Source organism: Diceros bicornis, chromosome 4, assembly GCF_020826845.1.
Source record: "Diceros bicornis minor isolate mBicDic1 chromosome 4, mDicBic1.mat.cur, whole genome shotgun sequence".
In the NCBI taxonomy this organism is placed as follows: domain Eukaryota; kingdom Metazoa; phylum Chordata; class Mammalia; order Perissodactyla; family Rhinocerotidae; genus Diceros; species Diceros bicornis.
In genome coordinates this window covers 26346722-26373981 of record NC_080743.1, presented here as the reverse complement: position 1 = coordinate 26373981, position 27260 = coordinate 26346722, and the positions used below count along the sequence as shown (strand labels likewise).

The 27260-nt window shown below is 39.4% G+C and overlaps 1 protein-coding gene across 1 annotated transcript in view; it reads right to left on the bottom strand.

Annotated features, from left to right (window-relative positions):
• The window catches only part of LRRC8C (leucine rich repeat containing 8 VRAC subunit C), a 77325-nt gene that overhangs the window by 8338 nt on the left and 41727 nt on the right, over positions 1–27260 (bottom strand). Inside the window, exon 2 of the mRNA XM_058538476.1 lies at positions 24162–24303. Within this exon, the coding sequence (XP_058394459.1) occupies positions 24162–24299 (138 nt within the window). The 5' untranslated portion in view covers positions 24300–24303. The remainder of the gene's footprint in view (positions 1–24161; positions 24304–27260) is intronic.

Sequence of the window (27260 nt, the reverse complement as noted above, 5' to 3'; positions counted from 1 at the left end):
TAAAGAAAGGCTGCAAAACAAATTTCAAAGGAATAATTGTAGGGTTCCAGGCTGCTGGTGCAGGACTAAGGGAGAGTGCTTGGGGTATGAGCAGGGAGAAAACACGCCCGCCCCACCATCCCACTCTCCAGAACACTGAGGCTTAGACCATCACCACCAGCTCATACACACCTCACAACGCGGAGGAATTCCACCATTTTCTTCTAGGGGCAACTCTCAGAAGGCTTTGGGAGGAAAAAGGCTTGAGACTAGAGCTACATGGTATGTTTCTGTAGAGGGAGAGAAGGAGGGGAAAGAAATGGGTGGTGGGGGGCATTAAAAAAGCAAGATGACGGGCTGGCCCAGTGGTGCAGCAGTTAAGTTCAAGAGCTCCACTTCGGAAGCCCGGGGTTCGCAGGTTCGGATCCAGGGTGTGGATCTACGCACTGCTTGTCAAGCCATGGTGTGGCCACGTCCCATATAAAGTAGAGGAAGATGGGCACGAATGTTAGCCCAGGGCCAGTCTTCCTCAGCAAAAAGAGGAGGATTGGCATTGGATGTTAGCTAAGGGTTAATCATCCTCACACACACACACACACACACACACACACACAAAAGCAAGATGAATGAGAATCTGATCCAAAATATAGCAAGGTGAGAAAGATCGGATATGAGAGTAATCGGATATGAGATTAAATCCTAAATTGGAAATCCTAAAATTGGATATGAGAATAATTCTTGAATGAAATCATCTATGTTAAGGAAAATATCTAAGTTAGTTTGAGAATGAGGAGGAGAGGTACACAGAGGATGAGTCACTGAGAGAAAGGTCAGATGAAGCCAAAGCAAAAAAGATGGCTAATCTACCTACACTGTATTAGGACCAACAGGCTTGGAGGTAGGAGGAGGTAAGTCAGCAGAGTAGAGAGGGGCTACAATAGAAGGAAATAGGTCAAGCAACATGATAGGAGGCTGGAGTATGCATTCATTATTTCTATTTTGAGATGTAAATATCTTTCAATCTTCCCCAAATCTTTAGTAAAATCTGCTAAACACACACACACAAACACCTTTTATGAATGAATTTTGTAGAAATCACAGCAAAAAGGGACCAGATTTCATACTTAGATCAAAACTGTACAGACAGGGCCAGCCTGGTGGCATAGTGGTTAAAGTTCGCTCGCTCTACTTTGGTAGCCCAGGGTTCACAGGTTCGGATCCCAGGCATGGACCTATGCACCACTCATCAAGCCATGCTGTGGTGGCATCCCACATACAAAACAGAGGAAGATGGGCACAGACGTTAGCTCAGGGCTAATCTTCCTCAGCAAAAAAAAAAAAAAAAGAAGAAGAAGAAGAGGATTGGCAATGGATGTTAGCTCAGAGCCAGTCTTCCTCACCAAAAAACAAAACAAAACTGTACAGACAGGGAGAGTTTGCCTAGGATGGTAAAAATCTATAGTCTAAACTGTTTCCCTGGAAGCAGGAACTGGGACGATGAGAACTAATCTTTCCAGGAGTCGGCCAGAACTTGGAGAGGGCCATCGACTGGAATTTGACCCAATATCCTCTAGATCCTAAGGAGCAGCTGACATCTAGGTGACAAAAATGTATAAAATGCTCCTCCAGTTTTCACAATTAAAGTCCCTGGAGGAATAAAAATACACATGTAAAATTGTTCCATGACTGTGATAATATCTAGGTAATATTTCTGGAAAAGAAACCAAAGGGTTGCAGCAATTGGAGAAACGAGCTCAATAAAATTTGGATTCATGAATTCTCATTTGAAAATTATTTTGCGATAACACAATGAAAATTATTTTGCGATAACACAATGAAAATTATTTTGCGATAACACAACACTAAGCTTCCTTAATTCTAATGTCAATGAAATAAACTGAATTTCCTGCTTTTGCTTTCTACAGGGAAGTGTTTTCAAGAGAAACGAAGCGAAAATTCAAGCTTCCTTAAAAAAGGAAACAAGCCATTGAAACCACGCCCTGAAATGCTGCTCAGATCTGGTAAAAGAAATCAAATATTTAAAACCGTAATTGTCGAATTTATACCAGCAAAGAGATGCATTTTTATGTAGAGTATGGGCCTCCTTTATCACATATTAAAATATCTTGCATGGTCAATGCAAAATTAATAGTCTTTTAATAGTGTATATTAAAATATTTTAAATCACTAATGATCATGCCTACATCTTTGATTGTATGATATATCTTTGACAAAGGTTATTTGATTCTCACTCCTTTGTTAGAATCATAACACCCATTATTATCATATAAAAATAAAATCTACTTAATTTAGGCAGTTTCCAGAAAAGCATTGCAGTAAAAAGCAGAACTCACCTATGGTAGCAAGTTAAAAAAGTATCACATTTGCAAAAATGAGACCCCAAAGGGCTGAGGTTAAAGCATACTAGAACAAAACCAAACAAAACCACTTAGCTTCAGAGAAACTACTTGAAATAACAAAGATAGAGCAACATAAATAAGGGCCAGCTTATCTATTACATGCTAGAGATATAAATGACATGGCTGGGGGTGGGGTAGGACATGTAGAACATAAGTGCTCAGTAGTTCTGAGTGTGCTGTCAGGAAAGTCAACCATCGTGGAGTACCCACTATATGTCAGAAATTATGTTAGGACACCAAGAACAATAGGCCAGTTAAGGCCACGCACAGGAGAAAGACATCTAAATCAGTAATTAGTGTGATAAATGCTTGTCTTGTTTTCCATGCTTGCCTTTCACAATGAATTTTATAATCAACTTGTCTAGATCCAGAAAAAAAAACCTTGGGGGTATTTTTACTGGGATTACATCACATTTATAAATTAGTTTAAGAAGAACTGACATCTTTATGGTGTTGATTCTTCCTCTCTATGGTGTGTTTCCACTTGTTCATATCTAATTTGTGTCTTTCAAGAGTGCTTTATAGCTTTCCTCACATAGATTTTGGACATTTATTGTTAAGCTTTGTCTAAATATTTTATTTTTTGCTATCATAAATCGTTTTTAAAAAACAGTTATTTTTAACACAGGTAGAGTCCTCCCTTCACCTTTCCCTACCCCCGTGCCATTCCTTAGTGAGCCCTCACAAGGCTGGTGTACACACTTCCAGATCTATATCTGTGCATTTACATACATACCACATATAAACATGTGGGATCTTGCTATAAGTATTGTTCCTGCACCTTGAGCTTTTCACTTTCATAGTATGTCTTGGAGACCTTAACACACTGCACATAGAGATCTACTTCATTCTAAGGACTACAGAATTACATAGTGTGGATGTGCTACAATTTATTAAAAACATTCCAGTGATGATGTGCATTTAGTTATTTTTCTATTAAAACCAGTGCCAGTCTAAAAAAATTACATGCTGATTTTACATGGCATTCTGTACAATAAATAGGACAGAGAACAGATCCGCAGTGGCCAGAGGTTCGCTGCAGAGGCTCCGCACCAGCGCATTCCTTGGGGGCTTGAGATTCTTCTGTATCCTGTTGGTGGTGGTGGTTACAAGCATTTATGCACGTTTTAAAACTCAAATATATGTCTTGTTTTGACAAAGGGTGCATTCTTGAAGATGGGAGGGCTAAATGCCGTCTAACATTAACAGTGCTCCACCAGGTTTTTCTGTTTTTTTATATTGTTCCGTAATCTCTATTTTGCAACTTTGTCTGTGCTTTTATTTTTCAGGTGTCTGCTTTATGGATTTTTCAAAAATCCTTTTTTTTTTTTTTTTCACAAGTGAATTTTATCCATTACATTATTTTACTCACTCACATGTGGATATTTACTGGTGTTTGGATTTATTTCTATATTTTTTATTTTTATATATAACTTTCCTTCCTTCTTCCTGTCTTCTATTGCATTGCTAACATTTTCCATAGTTCCTATTTCCCATCCTGCCTCAGCTCGTTAGGAAGGTGCAGACTGTATTTCTGTGATAGAAGTTGTCTACAATTTCTTAAAACATACACACAAAAGTTTTTCAGTGTCCTACCTCCCTTCCAAGCATGTTTTAACTACCCACTGAACTACCCCATTTTGTTTTTCCCAGAGTTTGTTTTAGCTTCTCTTAAAACACATAATTAAAAAAAAAAATAACCTATAGTTAATTGTGATTATATATTTATTAAATTATGTGCTCATTCTTAGATCCTAGATCTTTTCCTTGGGTTCAATTTCCTTTTGGTTGAAGGATATCCCTTAATAATCCTTTTAATAAGGGTCTGTGGATAGAAAACTCATATACCTCTTATGTCTGAGCATGTCTATATTGCTTTCATTCTTGAATAATAGTTTAGTAAGTTATAAAATTCTGTGTTGACGGTTAATTTCCCTTCAGCACTTTAAAATATTATTCCATTTTCTTCTGGCCTATATTTTTGCTGATGAGAAGCCTGCTGTCAGCTTGAGTTTCTTCTTTAGTGCTCAATCTATCTTTCACCATGGTTTTAAGAGTTTACCTTTAATCCCAGATCTTCCACAGTTTCACTTTAATTTTGAATGCATGTGGATTAATCCTGCTCAATATCTGTAGCTAAGGACTTGCCTTTCTTCAATTTTGGAAAATTTTAGCAAAATATCTATAAAATATTGCTTCAAAAATTGCTCCATCATTTCTTCCACTTTTTTCTGCGATTCCTATTAAATGTATGTTAGAGCCTCTCAATGGATCTTTCATGGGTGTGTGTGTGCTTTTTAATCCCTGTCTCTCTGTGCTGAGCTCTGGGTGAACTCAAGACTCTTACCTAATTCATTACTTCTTTCTACAACTGAGTACAGTCTAGTTATTCTACCTGCTGATACTTTTAAATTCAGTGACTTCTTTATTTTTTAGATTTGTCAATTTTTTATATCCATTTGCTCTTATGTCATATCTATCTACTTTTTTGTGTTATATCTTTATCTCTTTGACCACTTTAAATATGTTTATTTTAAATTCATTGTTTCATCTCAAGTGAATCAATGTTCCAACAGCTAATTTTGTTGACAGCCTTTTTAGCATAGTTTTCTTCATGTGTTCTGGGTGGTAGGCTCATTCTGAGAAGGAGATTGTTTCCACCACCTCTCGCGTGCTGTTTTGTGGTTTCCTGCACCCAACCCCCAGCCCCCCAGTCCACCATTAGGTCTTATGGTGTTTTGATGTTCCTCTGTGATGTCAGGATCTCACAGATCCAGTCAGGGAGACAGTGGGCAGGTTGACTCAGTTCCTGGTTGGGAGGCACCCCAGATGCACGGTTTCCTCTGAAGCACCAGCTCCAGCATCCAGTTAACTGCTATTCTTTTCAGCTTCCTTTTGGGAGTGGGGGCCTTGGGCTTTAAACAGTGACCAGGCTCCAGTTTCTTATCTTGCTGGGTGCATTTGCAGTCCCCTTTACTGGCAAGAGCTGTGCTCCTGGCTGCTACTGCCTACTTTGGATGAGAGCCCAGCATTCACTTCAGCCCCACTCAGTATTCCATTCAGGCTTCACAGAAATGCTTATCTTGTTTTTGTGTCCATGTATGCGTTTTTGTTATCTCTTTTCATACTTTATCTATCATGCCTATATATGTTGAACAGAGGGAGTGTTTCAAAGTGTTAACATTTGCTTTACTATCTTTTCCAGAAGAGAGAGCTTGCGTGTGTGTTTTAATATAAAAATTAGTCTCAAGACTAACATTATGAAGAGTCAGCATTGCTTGGGTTGTACCAAACGAGGTATACCTGTGATGCCAAATTCCTCTCCCCACTAAAAAACAGCTGAATTTCTTTACACATCTCCCATTAACAGCATATGAGAATACTTATTTTCCTGCAACCTCAACAATTAAATCCGTTACTCTTGTTCTATGAACTATAACCCAAAAATTACTTCTCCAGTTTAGACTTTAACTATAGTTATGACTATTTTATAACTGAAAGAAGTGAGGAAATTTGCTGCATATGATAAAACAATGGCATCATTCCAATATTTTAACTTGTGATCCAGGTGTATTCTCTATATTATGGCTTATTCTTTAAAAAGACAGTGCTGCAACTTGGTTATGGCAAGTTTGATACAAACAGGCAGACTGGAGCCACAAAAAGGCAGGTGGGCCAACAAAAAGGTAGTGAACATTATGCTTTACCCTCCTTCCACCCCATAGATTCAAATACAGCTGGTTCCAAAGGGGTCTACTCTGAAGCTGATCATGGAGATTTGTCCCCAGTGTGATAGAACAAAACAAGTTATCTCTGTTGACCTAAGAATGACCTAGTAAGAAATAGATCCCAAAGACCTACTCCCCAGGGCTTGTTAGAGATGCTAAGGACAGACTATCCTTTATCAACTAAAACTACTGAATATCTACTATATGCTAAGCATCTTAGGAAAATCAAAGAGACATAACCCATGTTTGCTGCTCTAAAAGCACTTAATCTTGTAGCCATATGAAAAGTCAAACAGGAGTGCAAACAAGGCAATAAATACACCAAGTGAATTGTGTGGTAAGTACAATAAGAGTCAGGCTTGGAGAGAGAAAGGAAGTCTTCAGGGAGTAGGAGCAACTTCATTTGGGCTTTGAAGCCACTAGGCTTGGATAGGTTATTAGGGAAGGGTAAGGTCAGAACCTTGTGTGTCCCAGAGACAGGAGCAAAGGGTTGCATTTGGGAAAAGCAAGGAAAAAGATTAAAAAGATGGACTGTCACTCTTCCTTTCTGAGGTATACCCATTTCTCCTGGGAAAAGAGATGGAGATACAAGGGAAGGGAATTAGCTTTCACATCACTAAGTTATTATTTAATGTACAAACTTAATTAATTATGTTCTCCCAGAAACAAGGTGCCAGGAGACAAAGAAAGCATTTATCCTAAAGAGACATGAGATTTACTCTCATCAGTGATAGGATTAGCTCTGAAAATGCAGATTTTGTTTCAAGGCTAACTACTGAAATTTTTTTTTTTTTCCCCTGAGGAAGATTTGCCCTGAGCTAACGTCAGCTGCCAATCTTCCTCTTTTTTTTGCTTGAGTAAAATTAGCCCTGAGCTAACATCTGTGCCAGTCTTCCTCTACTTTACATGTGGGACACTGCCATAGCACGGCTGGTGAGTGGAGTAGGTCTGTACCCGGGATCCAAACCTGTGAACCCAGGCTGCCGAAACGGAGCATGTGAAACTTTAACCACTCAGCCATGGGGCTGGGCCCTCTGAAAATATTTTAAGTACAAAAAAATCTTGGTAAGAAAGAGAAAACATTAAAATGGCAGGAAAGATGGTTCTAAAGGGGTGAACATCTAAATGCTTTCATTCTTAGCAAATGTCTTATTCACAAGTCTTGCTAGTCTCCAAGTCCAGTACATGTGTATTTGGGGCAATCACCATTGGAGCAGAAAAACAGGTATCCATGAGCACCACATACACTGTACTGCTCTTACAGCACCAACCAGATCCTTGCCTCCAGGGGATGTGGAAAAGTCTAACTGCAAAGGTGTGGCATCATTTCCGGCCTGCTGTGCACATGGTACCTTCCTTCTTGTTAATGATGATGTTTAAGACTTATATGATGAACAGGAAATAACACACTTTGTATGAAGTTTAGACTCAGATAGCAAAGAAAGAGAGAGAGAGAAAAAAGCCTAGTCTAAAGCAAATTGTCAAATTTTAAGTTATTAATAAACACAAAAGCTGAATAAAAAGTCTGTTTTTATTGATTGCTCATTTTCCCAATCATAACAGGAAAAGGAAAAGAAAATAATCATACTCTGGCACCTCTGAAGCATGGAGTAGATGTCCTTGGAAAAAATCCAAGGAGTTGGAGGGATGAGCTGATTAAAACTTGGATTTTTGAATTTATGAATTCTCTCAGTGGTAAGGTATAACAACAGTACACTCGCTATAAGGTTCATCTGTACATGATTAAAAACCAGAAATCAAGCAATTCTTCTTGACTTAAGCATTATCAGAAATTTCTATGCTGGGGGAGCATTAAATGCCGCTAGTCTGGTAGAAGAATTAAACATTGAGAAAGTTAAAGCATAATTTCCTGAGTCATTATTATACAGAACAAGAATATACAGTTAAACAGCATTGGAGCAGTTTTTTAAGTCCTGATTTTCCCTCTATCATAGCACCTAAGAACACACAGTGTAATTGTCTATTTACTTATCATTTCACCTCCTAGATCAATAAGCTCCCTAACGGTAGGCTTGATCCTTGTAGACACTGCCTGGCACAAAGTAGGTATGCAATAAATATGAGGTGATAAATAAACACTGTGCCCCCCACCCCCCTCCCCGCCCCGACCAACAGGAAAACAAACCACAACCATGGCAAGTATACACATTCATAAAATCAGATGCCAGTGAACATCTGGAAATATTTGGCTTCTAGCTACCTTCCTCTGAGATGAAACAATTCATTTCACACATTCTCCAAATTGCCAAGTGATGTCAGTCTAGTGACATCACCAGCCAGAGCAAAGTGCTGACTCATTTCAGATATACAAAGAGGGCGCCAGAGTTGGGAGGCACTATCCATCTATTTCTAAGCGAAAAAGAAACCATCACATCTACATTAGGATCATGTCTGCACTTCGATATTTCACTTAATATAGGCAATTCTCCTACCACTGTAAATATAGATACACCGCTTTCCCAAGGGTAAAGATGACAATACATACATACTATGAATGTTGATGTTTTTAACCCTTGGTTAGCCTGAGACTTTTCAGCCATCAGGGATGCTTTCATGTCCTGTATCTTAGTTGAATTTACATTGTGTTTTCTTTCTCTTCGTCTTCTGAGGAAAGCTGTTCCAAGATGCAAACAGAATTAGAAAAAAAAAAATTCAAAAATGAGGGAGTGGATGAGATTCAAAACTGTTTTCATTTTTCTCCATGGCATTTTTCCATAAGCCAAGTGGGCTAGTGAATTATTTGACCCATGGCAATTTAAGATTTAAGTGGAAACCATCCATTTCAAAGTCAAAACCATGTGAGAAAATTCAGTAAACATAGAAAAACTATGGATAAACATTAGGAAGATACAGTTTATGATTCATAGCAGCGACAATTTGTTTCAGTTGTTTGAAAAACTTGAAATATTTATAATTATTCTCTTGAAATAATGACGGAAAAGCTCTTTTTGAAGCAATCCCCAGGGACTGAAATCTTAGTTCTATACTCAACTGACTTATCTCTGGACACCCAGCAGTTCACGGATAAATCTGTGAGCAGGAGTAAGATGAAAGAAATTGAGAGAGTCCAAAGAGAAATATAAATCCTCAGGACTATCCACACACAATGTACAAATAGGACAAAGAAACAGAATTCCAAACACTGGAAGCACCCAAATGAACAAAAAAACTGTACTGAAAGGATTTTTTCAAAAATGATCATTTATTTTAGAAATTTACTATAGTTTTCTATAGTACTCAGCAAGTGAATGATGTCAACTGCCATGCTGTGGTCCAATGTATGTGAAGGAATTGACGGTATCATTTATGAGACAGAATATTGTACCTTGTTGTGACATCATAGAAGGCTTACAGGCAAGGCAAGAATCATGGCAATTCTTAGGCATTCAGGTGTGTTGGATGGTAAGGAAAAATTTTTTTTCAGTCATGTGTTTTGGAAGATAAGATATGTGGATTCTAAAAATACTATTAATTTGGATAAGAAAGGTTCCACACATTCCAGGCAAATAGATCTTTACCATATAGGGTGAATTTCAATTATGGGTTTTTTCTTTGTTCTGACTCTAGACGGCTGATCTCTGGGCAGAACTCAAGACTCTTCTTTGTTCCTCCTTACTTCTTTCTAGGAGAGAGAGGGCTAGTAGAGATGATAAGATTAAAGGAAAAGTATTGAGTCTTGGTGCTCATAAGGGGTTTGGGCTCTGAGTTCAAGTGGCAGGGCCTCTCCCTTGGGATTAGTCTATTTGCACTCTCTCTTTAGAGCCTCTCTCGGGAGTCATCACTTTGAAGTCTCTCTGCTTCCTTGAAGCTGATATGATATGATGGGTCTGGAGCTGCCTCTCTCTTGGAAGTGGGTCATGCCCTAGGAGAGCCTGAGGAGGACAGCTCAGACAAGCTCTCCTCTTGGCTTTAGGGAGAACCAAAAATCAATCTTCTCCTCCACCCTACCCCACTCCTCCCCCACACCCCCACCTCCTCTTTTCCTGCTCTGGGCAGGCAGAGATTAAAGTGCAGGGAAAGAGGATAAGGAGGCTTCTTGCACTGTTCCCCCTACCCTTTCCTGGTCCAGGTCATGTAGGCCTTCAGCGCTTAGGCAAAGGAATCCTTGTGACTTATCTGAGGTCTGGCCTAGCTCATAAGGAGATTGATGGTGAGGTTTGGGGCCAGAGCTTAGCTTTCATTAAACATTCTTTTGCTTAGTCTTGTCCTCTGTCTATATGGCTCCTGCAGAGTCTGCTGGGAGAGGGAGGCAGGTAGCTATGGGAGGGAAGAATTGGGTGTTTGGTCCTTGTTCGTAGACCTCTCTCAATCTGTTTGCCAGAGACCCAACTAATTACACTTATGACTATATGAAAATGCCCCAGATGAAGAGAAAGCATTTGAAGTCTATAGTTAGACAGACTAAAAATAGTAAATTTCTATTTTATCATCACTTTTTTTTCACAATAAATCTGTGAAATGGAAATGATGCCTATTCTGTTCACTTAATAAAACTAAGGCTCAGAAAAGCCATGTTTTACCTAAAATCATATGGCAGAGTCCATGTTTTCTGTTTGAAGTTTTGGGGAAAGATTTAACTTTTCTCTTTAAATTTACTTGATCTGGCTGAAATTATAAAGATCAACCCAGGTTTTGTATTTCCACTGAGCATATGAGGTTTCTTACAAGGTAAAATGATGATGTAGTTGATGGCCTGTTTATTAGACAAAAGATATGTGGCTGGTAGCACAGAATTTCTAAAAATATAAAATTAAGTGACTAACCAATACAGTCATGCACAAAAGTGATCCAGAAGGGGATATCTCTACAACATTTTCTCATCATGCATTAAGCAGTTTCTGAGTCCAATATCTAGCACCTACATTTTAAAAGTGAACATCAATAGCCTAAAACATAAGCTAACATATTTGAACTTAAGTTTACATAGCCTTGGCATTAGGTATCAGTGCAAAGAATCTCACCAGTTCTTAAGGACTAATATACCTTGTGTAGGGAGATGTCAGCTCAACTTTCAAATAGCTGACCCTAATATTGCCAGTTAGCATAGTTTACTTCTTAGGAAAGCTAATGTTTTGAACTTGCTATTACATGATGAAAAGTCACTATGTACGTTTAAAAGCCTTTATTCCTTTATTCTTAGAAAGAAGTGCTGTTACATCAAAAAAGCTGAAAGTCTTTATTTGCTAGAAACTTCCTAGTGGACATTTACTAAATTTTACTTTGCCTCACAAATCTTATTCTTTGTAACACATCATAAATAAAAAAACTCTTTTTTCAGGACTATAATTTAAACCATCCTATATAGAATATGGACAAACTTGATTTCCCCAGGTAGACTTACCTATTCTTTCTCCTTTGCAGCATTGCAATATATGGTCATTGCAATATGACCACACACACACACATGCACTGCAGCAACTATCTTGTGTTTTAGAAAGATGTATATGAATGTGTATCTTTGCAACAGTTTGAACATCTTCAGGGCCAAGACCAAGTTTTGTGTTGTTAGAACCTAGCATAGTGCCTATAACATAGCATATGAATAAATTGGTACAATGAATGAATGTGTTATGTTGCCTCTCCAACTATTCCTTAAGCTCTTTTGGGGCAGAGATGGAGCCTTAAATTATTTTGTATTCCCCATAATATCCAACAGTGCTGGGAACCTACTCAACATTCCATAAATATGCACTTATTTAATTGCAGTTTCACAGCAAATATTTCATTAAACAGAACACTTCCCTCTATCACCAGATATACTCAAACAGGAACTAAATATTAATCTGTCAAGGATGTTATAAAAGAGATTTCTATATTGGATGGGAACTGATACTAAATCACTTCTAAATTCTCTTTCAATTCTGAAATTCTTTATTTTTATTTTATTAAAGAAATTTAACTAGTGCAGGACTACAACCTTCAAAGATTAGAATAAACCAATATCATGAAAATATCACCATTACTCAAGAACCACTAAATTTTAAATGAATTTTTAAAAATACTAGAAAGACTAAAGTATACTAAATAGTTAACATGAGCAAGCTCTCCAAAGTTCATTTGCAAATTGGTTGTTTAGAATGAAGAAACCATTTTCCCACAAAACAACATGGAGGTTTTTAGACTCTCAGGGCAGCTCATAAAATCCAATCCATGGGTACAGGGTCAAGCACTAATACTGTTATAGAACGTAATCACCACTCATCATGTGGTTTACTTTGGGTTGCTGGCAATATACTTCACACAACATCCCTACGAATGGGCAATCCTCTGGATAAGAAAAACCTGGTTTTCACCATGGTAGTCAACTAAAATTTTATTATAAAACCACATATGGCCAAAACATAACAAATTCTCAGTTTTGCAAAATATACTCCATTGGTCTTATTGAAATGACTGTAACTTGCTCTATTGAGATGCCTCAATTTCTATAGTTTCTTAAATTTCTTTGCCATAACAGCAAGACTTTTTTTTTTTTTACACAATTTTGGCTGTAGTTTTCTAACATGAGGGCACATAACCATATATATAAGTCAGGATTTTTTTTATCTCTTATTAGCACATTATTGCAATACATCCTCAAAGACTTTTTTTTAATCTGTTATTCTTATTTTTTAAAAATATTTATTTATTTATTTATTTAGTGTGTGTGTGTGAGGAAGATCAGCTCTGAGCTAACATCCATGCCAATCCTCCTCATTTTGCTGAGGAAGACCAGCCCTGAGCTAGCATCCACGCCCATCTTCCTCCACTTTACATGGGACGCTGCCACAGCATGGCCTGACAAGCGGTGCATCGGTGCGTGCCTGGGCTTCTGAACCCGGGCTGCCAACAGCTGAGCGGGCGCACTTAACCGCTATGCCACGGGGCCGGCCCCATCAAAGGACTTTTTTTAAATTCAGGTTTGTTTCTCAAACTTAAGGCCTATTTCATTTCTTTGGCACCGGATTTGTGCTAATTATTCTAAGGATGATGCTCCCTGAATTCCTACCCAGTTCTGCAGAGGTCTGATACTACTAAAGGAAGATCATTTGCTACTGGCTGCTTTTTCTACTTTGGGGGAGGAGGGGCAATCTGATTTTTATCACTTCCTCATTAATTACCCCACACAAAGCCTTTCTCCATCAGTTTATGATGCAGTTTCAAACTGCATGTTTGTATAATTTTTCTTTATTATTAAGACAATCAACGCATTCTTAGAGCTGCTTAAGCACATTGATGCATTCACTCAACACACTTCTTGAGTGCGTGTTAGGTCTAAGACACACAGGTGGGTACAAAAATGAACAAGACACGAATCCTGCCTAATTTAGCAACTTGAAGTCTTATAGGGGCAATGAAATATGCTGGTAACAGTTTCTGCCACACTGTGGCTAGTTAAGTGTCAACAAAGAGGTAATAGTAATTGCTTTGGCAGTTCATAAGGTCCCAGGTTCCAAACACTGTAGGATTAAATTCTTTGTTCTAACTCAGACAAGTCAGATTTAAACCTGGAAGCTTAAGCCTAAGACACCTGACATTTTTGGGAGCACAAATGCTCCAGGGCACTAGTGGTGACGCTCAACTCACCAGTGGTGAGGCCGATACTGATGTCAAGCCTTACAAAGCGGATCCAAGCGAGAAAAAGCTGCAAGACCCATTCCCGCTTGTGCTCTCTGTACCTGCCACACTGGCCTCTTCTGTTTCCTTTGCCTAGAATGTTCTTCCTCCAGATACCCACATACCGCCCCCTCTCAGTTCCTTTAGTTCTGTCAAAGGTCACCTTTTCAGAGACGACTTCTTTGAACACTCTATTTAAAATAGGATGCTGTTACTCTCCTTACACTGCTTTATTTTTCTCAAAGCACTTACACCTGACATTTCATTTTTTTTTTTTATTTTTATTTTTTGGTGAGGAAGACCAGCCCTGAGCTAACATCCGTTGCCAATCCTCCTCATTTTGCTGGAGAAGATTGGCCCTGGGCTAACATCCGTGCCCATCTTCCTCCACTTTATATGGGACGCCGCCACAGCATGGCTTGACAAGCGGTGCGTTGGTGCGCGCCTGGGGTTCCGAACCTGTGAACCCCAGCTGCTGCAGTGGAGCACGCACACTTAACCTCTGCGCCACCCTGTCAGGCCGGCCCCTGACATTACATTTTAAAAGTATTTGTTTATTTTTTGGCGGGGACTTGTCATTTTTATCACTGCCTAGAACTATTTATTATTTGTAAAGAACAAATGAACATGGTTTTCATGACACATGGCTTCTCCTTGTAGCCTCCCCTGCACCAGGCCATTCACTTTCTGGAATGGCATCTTCAATAGCAGGAAACTCTCTAACATGACAATTTTAGGAGGTTCTTGACTTTTCGAAAGTTTGGGTTTGTATTGAGCCAAAATCTTCCGTCCTAAAACTTCTGCTATTGGCTCTATTTGGTGTTCTAGGACACGTGGAATAAGTTTAGGCCATTTAAACTTTCCACGTGGCAGCCCTTCAAGTGTGTGCTCTCCCTTCTCTTGTTCCCTTCAATCTTTTCAACTTTAGGCTAAGCGTACCTTCAACCGGGCCTCAGACAAGGGTTTATAGTCTCTCTCATCTACTAGTCACAATCTCTTAAGTTATGGTATAAAGTACCCAGAAATGAATATACTATTTCTGTAATTTAAAGGTCTCAGTCCCTTTCCAAGGCTGTTAGATGCTCACAGTACATTAGCACAGCGCAACAATGTCTCATCTACTCTTCCTCACTCACTCATCCCTTTGTTCTGCGGAATGAACTCTGGTGAGCGCTTACACGTGCCCACTACTGTTTTCCATTCTGGGGATACAGGAGTGAACCCAACAGAGGAGGCCTGGCCCTATGAAGTCTATATTCCTAACAATTAGAGGTAATTCTTCCAACTAGATTTTTGTTTTTGAAACAAAGGGATGATAAATCTTAGAGCTAATGATTTTCCCACTTCTGAAATTTAGAGTTAAGAAATTTCCTGCTTGTGAAATACAATAGAAATATTGTCACAGAGATTTAGAAGTTTACAATTGGAAAAAAGGATGAGATTTAGATGGAGCTTATATTCTCTTATTCACTTATATTCTATAAAGGAAATTTGAAGAAATTAGTTCATATAGTCAGGGTGATTCTCATGTGTGTGTGGTGGGGAGAGGGGAACCTCAGGGGCAGAAGGTTGAATTATCCATATTCCTCAATATGTAGCATATTATCAGTTCTTGCAAAGCCTCTCCTTTCCTCCCTCCCTCCCTCCTCCTCTTTCTCTTTCTCTCCTTCCTTCTTTCCTTTCCTTTTATCCCCTTATGCCATTCTATTCCCCTCTACCACCATAATGAGCCCTCTTCATATAAATTTTGGTATAAGTTCACCAAGTTTTGCAAAAAAACTAACTGTAATTTTATTAATATTACTTTGAATTCATAAAATAATTTGTGAAGATTGGACATTGTAATATCAAGTTTGTGCCATCCAAGGACATACAATGTATTTTCATTTATTCAAATTGTCTTAAGTGTCATTTAGTAGACATTTGAAGTTTTCTACGAAGGTCTTGTATATTCTTGGTTAGCTTAATTCCTAGATACTTGATAGTATTTGTTGCTATTTTGAATGACATTTTTTGTTAAATTTTGTCATTGGTAATATATCTTTCTAGTTGGGAGTGTTTTGTTTCATATTTTAAAAAATGGATACCAAAAAATAATACTGAATTAGATTTTTTTTTTTTACTATAGAATGGCTAGATGTTCCAAAACAATAGGAATTATAAAATAAACATAACAAAAATGCAGGATTTTATAAAGCACAACAGCAGCTTAGGGGAAGAAGGAACAACGTTCATTATTTATATTAAACAGAAGACTCTAAATATAACCTGGTAACTTACTAGCTTTGCAATTAAAACATAGTCCCAGTGTTAGCCTAATCATCACCACAGGGCCCCCACATGGCTGACAGTGTCCAGATGTTGCCAGTGTTCTCAGTGAAATAGAAAAGAGGAAACTTCGGGAGGAACCCAGCGATGGAGGAAGAGGACAAGTGGATCTGTTTGCTGGACAGGATTAGAGGATTGGGGAGGATCTTCAAATCCAGGGCCCTGATTAGAAACACAAGATCTTCCCCTCCATATCATAGTAAACCTATTTAACAGAGACCTTAAAACACAGGTTTTGGTGATTTACAACCCAGGATCAACAACAGAGACTAAATATACCATAAATCTCATTTGCTTCAAATAGAAAAAAAAACCAATACTCTGTCAGTGCTTTTTTATTTGAGGGAAAAGATGTATTATTAAACAATCAATAGGCAACATGATCATAACAATCCATAATAGTGAGATAAAAGGAAATACTCCCCTTTCACTGACTGTCATTGGGCAGTATCAGATGATCCAAGAAAAGCATTTAGATTCATGCCCTGTGTTAAACCCAAAAGGATGAGGTGAAAGGCACTCAATATTATTCCTGCAGCCAGGAACTCACCGCACATTAAGTTGTCAAGGTGATAGATGGCAATAAGAAAAGCTCTAGGGAAGATCAAAAGTATCAGTTTGAGTAAACCACCATAACAAGCAAGTCCTAACTAAGGCATATTTTTGTTACTAGATGTAACAGGGATTTTGAAATAGTGTTTCTCTCACAGTCTCAAACACCATCCCTCCGGAGATGAGAACAGCTGCTCTTTAAAATTATTTTCACCATCAAATGACTTTTATTTCATATTCCCCAAAGACCCAAGTAGAATGATGACATGTCATCGGTACATAGAAGCTTTATAAAACATATCTTAGATGAGTCTTCATTTTAAGCCTACTCATTAGTGCTATCTGCTATTTCATCAGGATTCTGCATTTCACTTTAAACAATAGGCTAATCTAAGTAAGGATTTCTGAGCCTCCACCTGAAAATTCAGACTTGGCAAAAGAAGGATTTACTGTAAATCCCAGACGGTATGGGAGAGAAGATGGGGGATGGAGATAGAAGCAAGAATTCAAGGCACATTATCAAAATGAACTCCTCTGAAATCACTCTGGAGTCTATAATTTTTATTGCCTGTACTTTCCAGTGAACTGCCTGTGAGCATTTTCACCTGAAGGCCATTTGCCATGGAGTTGACACTGATAGCCCTAAATCAGAGAAAGCAGAAGTTAGCTTCAGTATTTACCAAAAATAAAAATGGGGATCAACTCCAACCAACAAGCTCAGATGCCCCAAACTCTTCTCCAGCAGTGACCCTGCAGGCCAGTTTGCTCCTGGTGGTTGGGTTAAGCCCGCAAGGATTTTTGTAGGTGGTTTCAAGTCATTGAAATCATTCCTTTGGCTTTTTTCTTCCCCCTAATTCAGAAAGCAGGAAATGTCTTTCCTGTGTAGGAGTCACAGGCAGTCCCCCAGGGCTTCCAGGGGGCTTGTATCTTCCAGTTCCTGTTTCTGGTTTCTAACTGCTAACTCTATATTTGGTAACGGCCTGCCTGTGGGCTGTTTTGGATTTGGTCATAATAAGATAACCTGGAGTCACTGAGCAGAGATCTAAAGCAATCTTATTTTTCCAGGAAGCAACGTGTTGACCTTTCAGGATTTGGTCTATTTTATCGAGCGTGTTGAGTTTTTGAATAGTGTTGTTTATAGCACAAAGTTGGGTGTTTACACTATTGGTCCTTGAGGGTGTATGACTGTACAGGAATAGGATACATACACTCTCCTGGTTTACAATGAGTTTATATTTGTTTCTTATGTGGACTGATGTAATCTAAGCAATGCTCTTTATACACGCTCTTATTCCATGGCAGCCTTGAAAAGAGCTACTTGCTCAGAAATGAATAAATATTTGTCAGATGAGTAAGACATGAGTGTTAGTGTTGATTCTAATCCTTTTACATCAGGGCGAGAAAGAATCAACACTCCATTGATAGATAATTTCCTTTTCCCCCCAGTATTTTCAAAGAGCTGTGTAGTGTTTAACCCATATAAATACAATCTTTTAGGAATAAACAGATAATCAACTATTATTTGGCATAGGAAAAAGCCATTTATAAAATAGTCAAAAAGCTATTGGATTACTATTTTATTACCAATGACTGCACTCTAACCTTACCTTAGATTTTCCTTCATCCCGTTTCAAACCCTGAGAGTTAACTTGTTTTGTAAATAAGATCAGAAAGAATGATTGCACTTCATTTTACAAAGGGAAAATCAAGGCATAAAAACATATTTTAATTATTGTAAGATAGCCTTGGAAATAGGAAAGGAATTTAAGCTTCACAGAGAACCTTTTGTTTATGAAGTTATCAGTCAGTAAGCCAATTTCAGAGGATTATCATAGCAGAGCTAAAATAAGAGCTTAAATTCTCCCCCTAAGGAACATTACTTTCATTTGTAATATGGATACTGAAGGGTTTTACTTCTTTTAGTAATTTAAATCATACTTTCTTTCTTTTTTTTTTTCCTTTTGGTGAGGAAGATTAGCCCTGAGCTAACATCTGTTGCCAATCCTCCTCTTTTTGCTGAGGAAGATTAGCACTGAGCTTACATCTGTTGCCAATCCTCCTCTTTTTGCTGAGGAAGATTGGCCCTGGGCTAACATCCGTGCCCATCTTCCTCTACTTTATATGTGGGACGCCTGCCACAGCATGGCTTGATAAGCAGTGCGTAGGTCTGCGTCTGGGATCCGAACCCAGGAACCCTGGGCCGCTGAAGCAGAACGTGTGAACTCAACCACTATGTTATGGGCCGGCCCCCATACTTTATTTCTTTTTTCTTTAATGTTTATTATAGGTTGAAGTTATTCTTTTTTATAGCAGGTATACAGTAAATAATCTTTTAGAAAATGTAAGCTGTAATTCAGAAAATTCATTCTTTTAATAACTTTCTGCTTTCCCTTTTAGTCATTTTGCACTTGTTTTTATACTTAAAATCCTGGGCCGGCCCTGTGGCTTAGTGGTTAAGTGCGCGAGCTCCGCTGCTGGCGGCTTGGGTTTGGATCCCGGGTGCACACCCACGCACTGCTTCTCCGGCGTGCTGAGGCCGCGTCCCACATACAGCAACTAGAAGGATGTGCAGCTATGACATGCAGCTATCTACTGGGGCTTTGGGGGAAAAAATAAATAAATAAAATTAAAGAAAAAAGAATCCTGTTTTACAAGCCACAATTTGGCCGCATAATGCGTGCAATTGTAATGATTCTATAATGTTCCATAGCAGTGTGCACAGGGGTGAAAGACACGTTAGAAAATCAACCTGAGATTTGAACCCTGGCTGCATCCCTCTTGGCTTTGGGACAAGTTACCTAACAGAAGAAAATTCTCTTTTGAAAAATGGGACTAATCTACCTCTACAGGTTCCTTCTCGGAGCTAAGTAAAGTACCTACAGATTCTAGCACAGGTTTCCTTCCCAGTGTCACTCCATGGAAGTGCCATTAGCCTTCTGGATAGCACAATTCTTCTTCTGTTGTGTGGGAATGTCCCACCCATTGAAGGATGCCCCCAAAAATGCCATTAGTACCCATCAATGAGAGCTTTCTGAAGTGATCATACTAAATCTTCTGTTTATGCTGATTTTTTCTTCCATTCCCCTTTTTAAAATATATATTTTGGCTTTGTATATTCAATCTTTGAGACTTAGCTCAATTTTCACCTCCTGAAGTCCCTAACTTCCAGTAGCTGAGATGACAACATCATATTTAATGCTCTTGGAGTCTACCTCCATTAAGGTGCTTACACACTGAATGGCTGATTTAAGTATTTCTACTGTCTTGAGACTATTAGCAATCTGAGGGCAGGGGCTGTACTATATTCTATTTCAGTGTCTAGCACCCCACACAATGCCTGAGATATTGCTGGTGCTCAGGGATGTTTGTTGAATCGAATGGTCCACCCCACGTGAATTCTGAGCCTGGTAGCCTTCATTCTGATGTAATCTTCCTTTGGAGAATTTCCCATTTTTTAGAACGTTGACATCTCAGATTATACTTCCTGTACCCAATCAACAAGCATCTGTTTTCTTTTTAAAGACCGTAAGATGAAACAGGCCTTTGTGTGAAGGGCCCAGGTCATCTGAGGAGCGGGCATTGTACACAGGAGATAGCAGTGGTGGTGCTGGGCAGGGTGCTAAGTGGAAAGAGCGAAGAGCTTCAGTATAGCACAAAGACATGACCAGGCTGTGCTCCAGGAAGATGATTCTGACCACAGTACAGGAAAACGTGCTTAACTTGTACTGGCATCCCCTCCTGCACTCACTGAGGACAAATCTCCTAGATGATGTTCGTTGTGGACATTTTTGTAGGTACACGTTCTTGTTTTCATTCATTTTGTTCCAAGTTAACTTCTAGTTCGTATAGATTTTCTGTGTGGTTTCTGTTTTCTGCATTTCTTCCTGCCACAGAATATGTAAACAAGAGAAAGGATTCCTATAGCAGATCCTATAGCAGTGCTGGGTGCTGTGGTGCAGTAACAAAGTAAGACAGATGTCTCATCCTCCTGTCAGTCTATGTCACCTCCCTCTACTATTTCCCAAACTGGCCATTCCAAATCTTTGCCCTTCTCAAGGACCCTACTCCACTACTTTCCTTGCTGCCACATACTGCTACTTCCCTCAGCCTCTCAGTCTCTCAACAGATGTGTCACTTTCTACTTCACAGAAGCCACAAGACACAAACTCCCATCTTTTTGTGCCCCCCCCCCAAATGCATCTGTAGCCATCATTCCCGTTCCGGTGGAAGATGCCCCCCTCCGCCCAAATCTAGGGAAACCCTTCCCCTTGCATCCTGGATTCATCACCTCCTTCTTCTTGAAGATGACCATTCTTCACTTACCCTGAACTCCTGGGTCTTTTATCCAACTGCTTACCTAATACTTCTACGTGGATATCTAACATATATCTCAAACTTAACATGCTCAAATACAAACTTTTTTCAGTTGCTCAGGCCTAAAAATCTTAGTCATTCTTGATTTCTGTTTTTCTCTCATACATCACATTCAACCTTTCAGCAAATCTTAGTGTTTTTGCTTCAAAATATATTCAGAACCATTGCTTCAACCCGGATCCAAGCTTTCTGAGTTGTGTCTGGATTATTGCACTAGCGTTCTAAATAATTCCCCTGCTTCCATCCTTGTGCCTACACTGTATTCTCAACAGAACACTGGCTACAGTGGTTATTAAAACCTAAGTCAGATAATGACAACCCTCTGCTCAAAATCCTCCAAACATGTCCCATCTCACCCAGAGCAAAGCCAAAACCTTTACAGTGGCCTCCAAGGCCCGACGTGATCTGGCAGCTGTTGCCTCTGAGGCCTCATTCTTCTACTATCCTTCCCCTCACCCACTCTGCTGTAGCCCATCAGCCTCCTGCCTCTTCCTTCAACATACCAGGGATACCCCTCCTTCAGGCCTGTAACATCACCAGGGGCCTTTCTAGGTTCTTCTCAACATTCGGACATATAAGATTATTGTAACCTCATTTGGCACCAGAATCACTTAGAAAGATACAGGATTGGAGTCACAGCTTGCCAACAAGGCAGCATCAGCCTTTCTCCCTTTGGGGAAATCTTCACAACTGTCAGTGTAGTGGGCCACACTGCTGCCCAGGAGCTAGTCTCTCTGCAAGCCTCTCCTCCCCAGATCATCTCAGGTGTAAGGAATAGAGATCCAGGTGGATTCTGGACTTCCCTTGGCTTAAAGGTCTTATGCTCCAAAGGAGCCAATATCGCTTGTAACTAAATACATACATCTTCTATGTGTCAAGGGACATGTCCACAAGTGTCACCACAATGACAGAAGTCCCACAGTATGCCTTCCTACCAGACATTTATCATTCTCCTAGATGCAGTTGACCAATCAGTAGTCATTTAGACCATAAGCAATGTTGCCTAGCAACACAGTAACATTCTACCTTTATCTAGTCTCCAGGGAAACAGAGCTAGAAAGTTGGGAAAGCCAAATGTCAAATTCTCCTGCAGAAGGAGAAGGGTCCTGCGAACCTTTGTCTATGTGTCCCTTGCTATTGCTGTTCCCTCTGCCAGGACGGCTCCTCCCGGACATCTGCACGGCTGGCTCCTGCACTTCCTTCAATTCCTTAGTCAAAAGTCACCTTCCCAATGATGCCTTCCCAAGCCACCCCATTTGAGAACTGCAACTCCTAATCTCAGCTGCTGGGACCTCCGACCATCCTCGTATGCTTTATTTTCTTTCCCATTGTGCTTATTACCTTCTAACATATGTAATTTACTAATTGATTTTGCTCATTTTGCTTGTTTTTCCAACAGAATTTAAGGTTCATAAGACTGGGATATTTACCTTTTTTCCTCCTGCACTGGTAATTCTTGGCACCTACAGCAGTGCCTAGAACACAGTACGTTCTTCAACAGCTATTTGTTTTATTTATGAATGAATTTATGCCCTCTCTTTCAAACTCTAGTTTTTCATTGGCATCCTTTTGGGGGTGAGGGAAGGGCAAAATATTTTCAGCCTACAAATAAAAGGCAGCATGGTGTTAGGGATCAAGGACAGGGACTCTGGGGCCAAACTGCCTGGGTTTCAATAAGGGTTTGCCACTCACCTTGGGAGATTTCCCTAACTTCTCTGTGCCTTAGTTGTCATATTTGTAAATGGGGAGAATTATAGTACTTACATCTTAGGGTTGCCATGAGGATGAAATGAGTTAAAATACGTGTAAAGTGTTCAGAAGAGTGCCTGACACACAGGAAGCACTATGTGTTAACTATTATTACAATCAACTTTATAAAGGCCTTTATTTCTACTCTGCACCATTTCTAGCTATTTCTCTCTCTTCCTAGCTCTTCTTCCTCCCAGCTGATCTACTTGAAAGTCACATCTACTCCACAGCCTTTACTTTAATTTCCATTCACTTTTCCAACCACTGAAATGAAGATTTCTAATGACCTAGTTGCTCCTTTTCTCTCCATAGTCTGTGAGTTAGTTGTGCTGCCTGCCATCATTGATTGCACCTGCCTTTGACTTCTGAGCCCCTCCTCGTGCCTGGTTTCTACCTGCCTTATAGCTGCCCCTTCTCAGTCTTCTTCTGAGGTGCCCCCTTTCCCTTCATTCAGTCTTTAATGTTCTTCCAGACATCATCTCACTCAAGACATTCTCCTTGGGTGATTCTACTCACAGGCATGGCTCCAACTCTCACACTGACAACACCCAATGAGAGTCATAGTCATCACACCCAATTGGCAGTTTCCCAGAGATGTGGTGTTCTTTGTCATCCATGACTTAGAGCTTTCTCTCCTCTTCCCGGCACCTTCTTCCACCCCCAGCTCCCTCTCCTTGACTAAATTCAGCTGGTTCTCCAAGTTTTAATACAATCATCACCTTTTCTCTTGTTCCCAAGCCAAGCGCCCCTCTGCACTCCCTTAGTGCTTTATGGATGCTTCTATCACAATATAACACACCCTTTTCTGATTGCTTGTTTAGTTTTCCCCTAGAAACGAACTTCTTATAAGTATATATGTCCTCAAAGTATGATGCCTGGCACACAACAGACATGCCAAAAAAATCTAGATTCAATATACAAACACATAGCATCTATACAGAATAAATATTGATAGGGTTACATTTTAATTCAGAACTAAACATTGGGTAAAATGATGATATCTCACCAAAATGTTAGTTCTTCCAGAAAATCTTGTTGGGGTATGTATAAGAAATAAAGAAAAAAGCTCCACTTTGGCAATATAAATGGCGCTGTGGATATATATGCTATATCTTATACAAAGCTAACTTTGAAAGATAATGGACTCCCTTTGTTAGTGACATCAAATATTATTTGACTATAGTCAATTGCTGTTTGGGCTCAGTGAAATCTTACAAGTACCATATTTACCTTAATAGGAAAGTTCAGTAAATAAGTGTTTTCAAGCTCCCTGCCATGATTACAAATACCATACACAAGTAGAGAAGAGCAACTAATACTTATATGGTTATAAGTCATAGTCAGCTCTTTGAAGAGTTTCAACAGCACAGTGTCTTGCTCTGGCTCCCATTGTGACAGGAGTCTAGGCACCTACCTGTAAAGTACATCCGAACACACCGATCATTAGCATGGCCACCGAAAGGTAGTCGGTGAACACATCCCACCACGGTTTCAGCACCCGGAAGGCAGGCTGCTGCTCAGAGAACTGCCGGAATTCCGTCACCGGAATCATGTTGCTGAAAAAGGAGAGATCACCAGGAATTAATTTACCTTCACGTACGACATACTGCACTGTTAACAGCATTTCAAATGCTGCTTCAACCCACCAGAAACAGTGTTCTGAATTAGTCCAGGAGCTGTCACAGTTCATTGGTGTTTTAATAAGCCATTGAATAAAACCACCAGGTAAGGAAAGAAGAAGCCCCACATGGAAATGGCAAGTACCTTTACTGAACTATTATGCAATAAGTGGCTTCTCTTTGCGTTCCACATGGACCAGGAGACCATGGCCAGAACAGTCCATTATTTCCTGGATGTTCCCTTCTCCTAAAACAGTACACCAAGATGCCAGGAGAGCAGAGCCCATCCTTTGAAATGTTTTTGCTGTTTATCTTACCATCTTGGGTTGTTGCTTTAAACTGTTTTTTAAAGTGTATTCTCAGCATTGGTTTGTGTTAATTATTTCCTGAGACCTATTTGTAAAGCATTTTGCTTGCTCCCTGGGGAAGGCAAGCGACTTTGCCACATGGTCCTTGTCCGGTAAGGGAGACAATCTCATTGGTGGTGGTAGTGGTGGGGGCTTCATTTTTTCTTGTCCCCTTTTTTCTTATTCCCTGTGCCTTTACCTTGATTTCTTTTCTTTATTTCCTGTATTCCTCATATTTCACTGTGAACCTCAAATTATCCTCATCTTCTCTGAGAAATCAGTTTGCCCTGGAAACTCCTATCTCTATCCAGATGACAGAAGATAAATGAAGCGGGTGCACCTCGGGATCTGGGAAAAGGGAAAAGAGACGCCTCCTTTTCTTAGTCTGCGTTCTCCATTCTCACCGCTCAGTCCCACCGCCTTTATTATGATCCAGGACTCCAAGTTAACCATCCTGCTAGTGGGAGAAGTAATATTCTTTCCTTATCTTATGGCAACAGATAAGGGTGACCAATGAGGGCCAAAAAGAATTTCTCTCCCTTCTGCTATCTTTGGATCCAATAAGCGACCTCTCCACATCTGTTCTGGTTATTGAGTCCTAATTAAAGAGCAAGGGAAAGGCTACATTTGCTACTTATTCTTGCAAGGCTTGTTTCTTTCCTGGCCTTCCGTCCCTGATACTGAATTAAGGGCTGTACAATAAACAGTCCAAGGAAAGGCAAAGCCTCTTCTTTGAGCCCACTGGTGGGTATCTCTGGAAACGATTACGACATTATCCATTCTGTCTTGCTGCTTTATCCGACTTTTTCTTTAGCAGTAATTTGTCTTCCTTTTGGATTTGTTCCTTAACACAATGTTGAAAATTCAACTGCTTGGCGCTGCTCTCACCTATGACCTACCTACTTGACATGTGTGCAGCATTTGATACGATTTTCTTATTTTACTGGAACACAACTTTCTTAACTCCATTCTGTTACTACCACCAGGCGGCAAGCTTTTTGAAGGTAGAACCTATTTGTTATGCCCATGTGTGTTCTCAAAACGTGTTGCAGGCAAGCCACACAAGCTAAATAAATAACTTTGCATATTCCTAGTGTCATTAACGTTCCAGATTAGTTCAAAGTTTGATTTTCCTGACACTTCATGACCTCTTTTCTTATCAACGAATCATTACAACAATCTCACCGCCTTAAAAGTTTTCTTGTCACGGTTGTTCCAGCCACAGTCACAGACAGGCACTAACTCATCTTAACTTCCAAATTCTGTTCCAGAAGCTACTGTCTTATTCTATTTTGCATCCCCATCACTTACCACAGGGTCTGGCAAACAAAAGGCCCTGAACAACTGTCTGTGGAATAAATGAATGGGTGAATTCAGATGCTCCTTCATGGAGCGCTGCTCATCCAAATCTGATGAGGGGTGACCCTAACCCGCTGCAATGACAGCGCTCACAAGTACAGCGCCTGTGCTCTCGTCGGCATTCTTGGACAGATTTGGTTGGTGTCTCCCTCATGATAAGTTCCTGGACACCTCGGAGGGAACTGGGCTTGTTCTTTGAAGTGAGGAACAATTTCAGGAATAAAATGCATCACTGTAGAGCAGTGGTTCTCAAACTTTTTGATCTCAGAATATCTTCAGCGCTAAAACATAGTGAGGAGGACTTCAAAGAGCTTTTTTATGTGGGTTATACCTATCAATATTTACCATATTAGAGGTTAAAACCAAGAAAGTTAAAGATATATATTAACTCATTTAAAAATAATAAACCCATTACATATTAACTTATATTATTATGAAAAATAACTATTCTATGAAACAAAAAAAAATTAATGAGAATAATGCAATGTTACATTTTTGCAAATCTCTTTAACGTCTGGCTTAATAGAAGATAGCTGGATTCTCATATCTGCTTCTGCATTAATCTGTTGCAATATGTTGTTTTGACTGAAATTTATGAATCAAATAGATATGCAGTTGGAAAAGGAGTATCTTAATAGCCTTTTCATATAATTGTGGATATTTATTTTTGATAAAATATCAGACTGACTTGGTTAGTTGCAATACGGAATCTAAAAACTGTATCAATGCACTTTTCAAACTCCATGATATTAAAACTCATTCGTCTATCTTACACTTTGAATGGATTTTTACCCATGCATGATTTTGTAACATTATGCATCAGTCATCTGGAAAACATTGAATCACTGAGTTATGCAGATCTTCCAATGTTGACAAATTATATAAAGAAAATCACATTCATTAATATCACCACTGCTTTCATCAGCAACGTTTTTAAGTACTGGGAAGCTGTCAAACTCATGGTGATGGAATCATGTTTGCCAAAATTTTAATCATCACTTGAAAGTTTTAATTTTATTTCTGGCACCAAGTATCAGTTGTTTTCCTTGAAGTATCAGGCTTACTTCATTCATTTTGAGAAAATATCTTCCACATACTCATCTGAATAATCAGTTGTTTTATTCAAGTAAAAATGGTGTAATATGATAAAGTAGCTAATTCAACTTTTAACTCAATAAGGACTTTCCT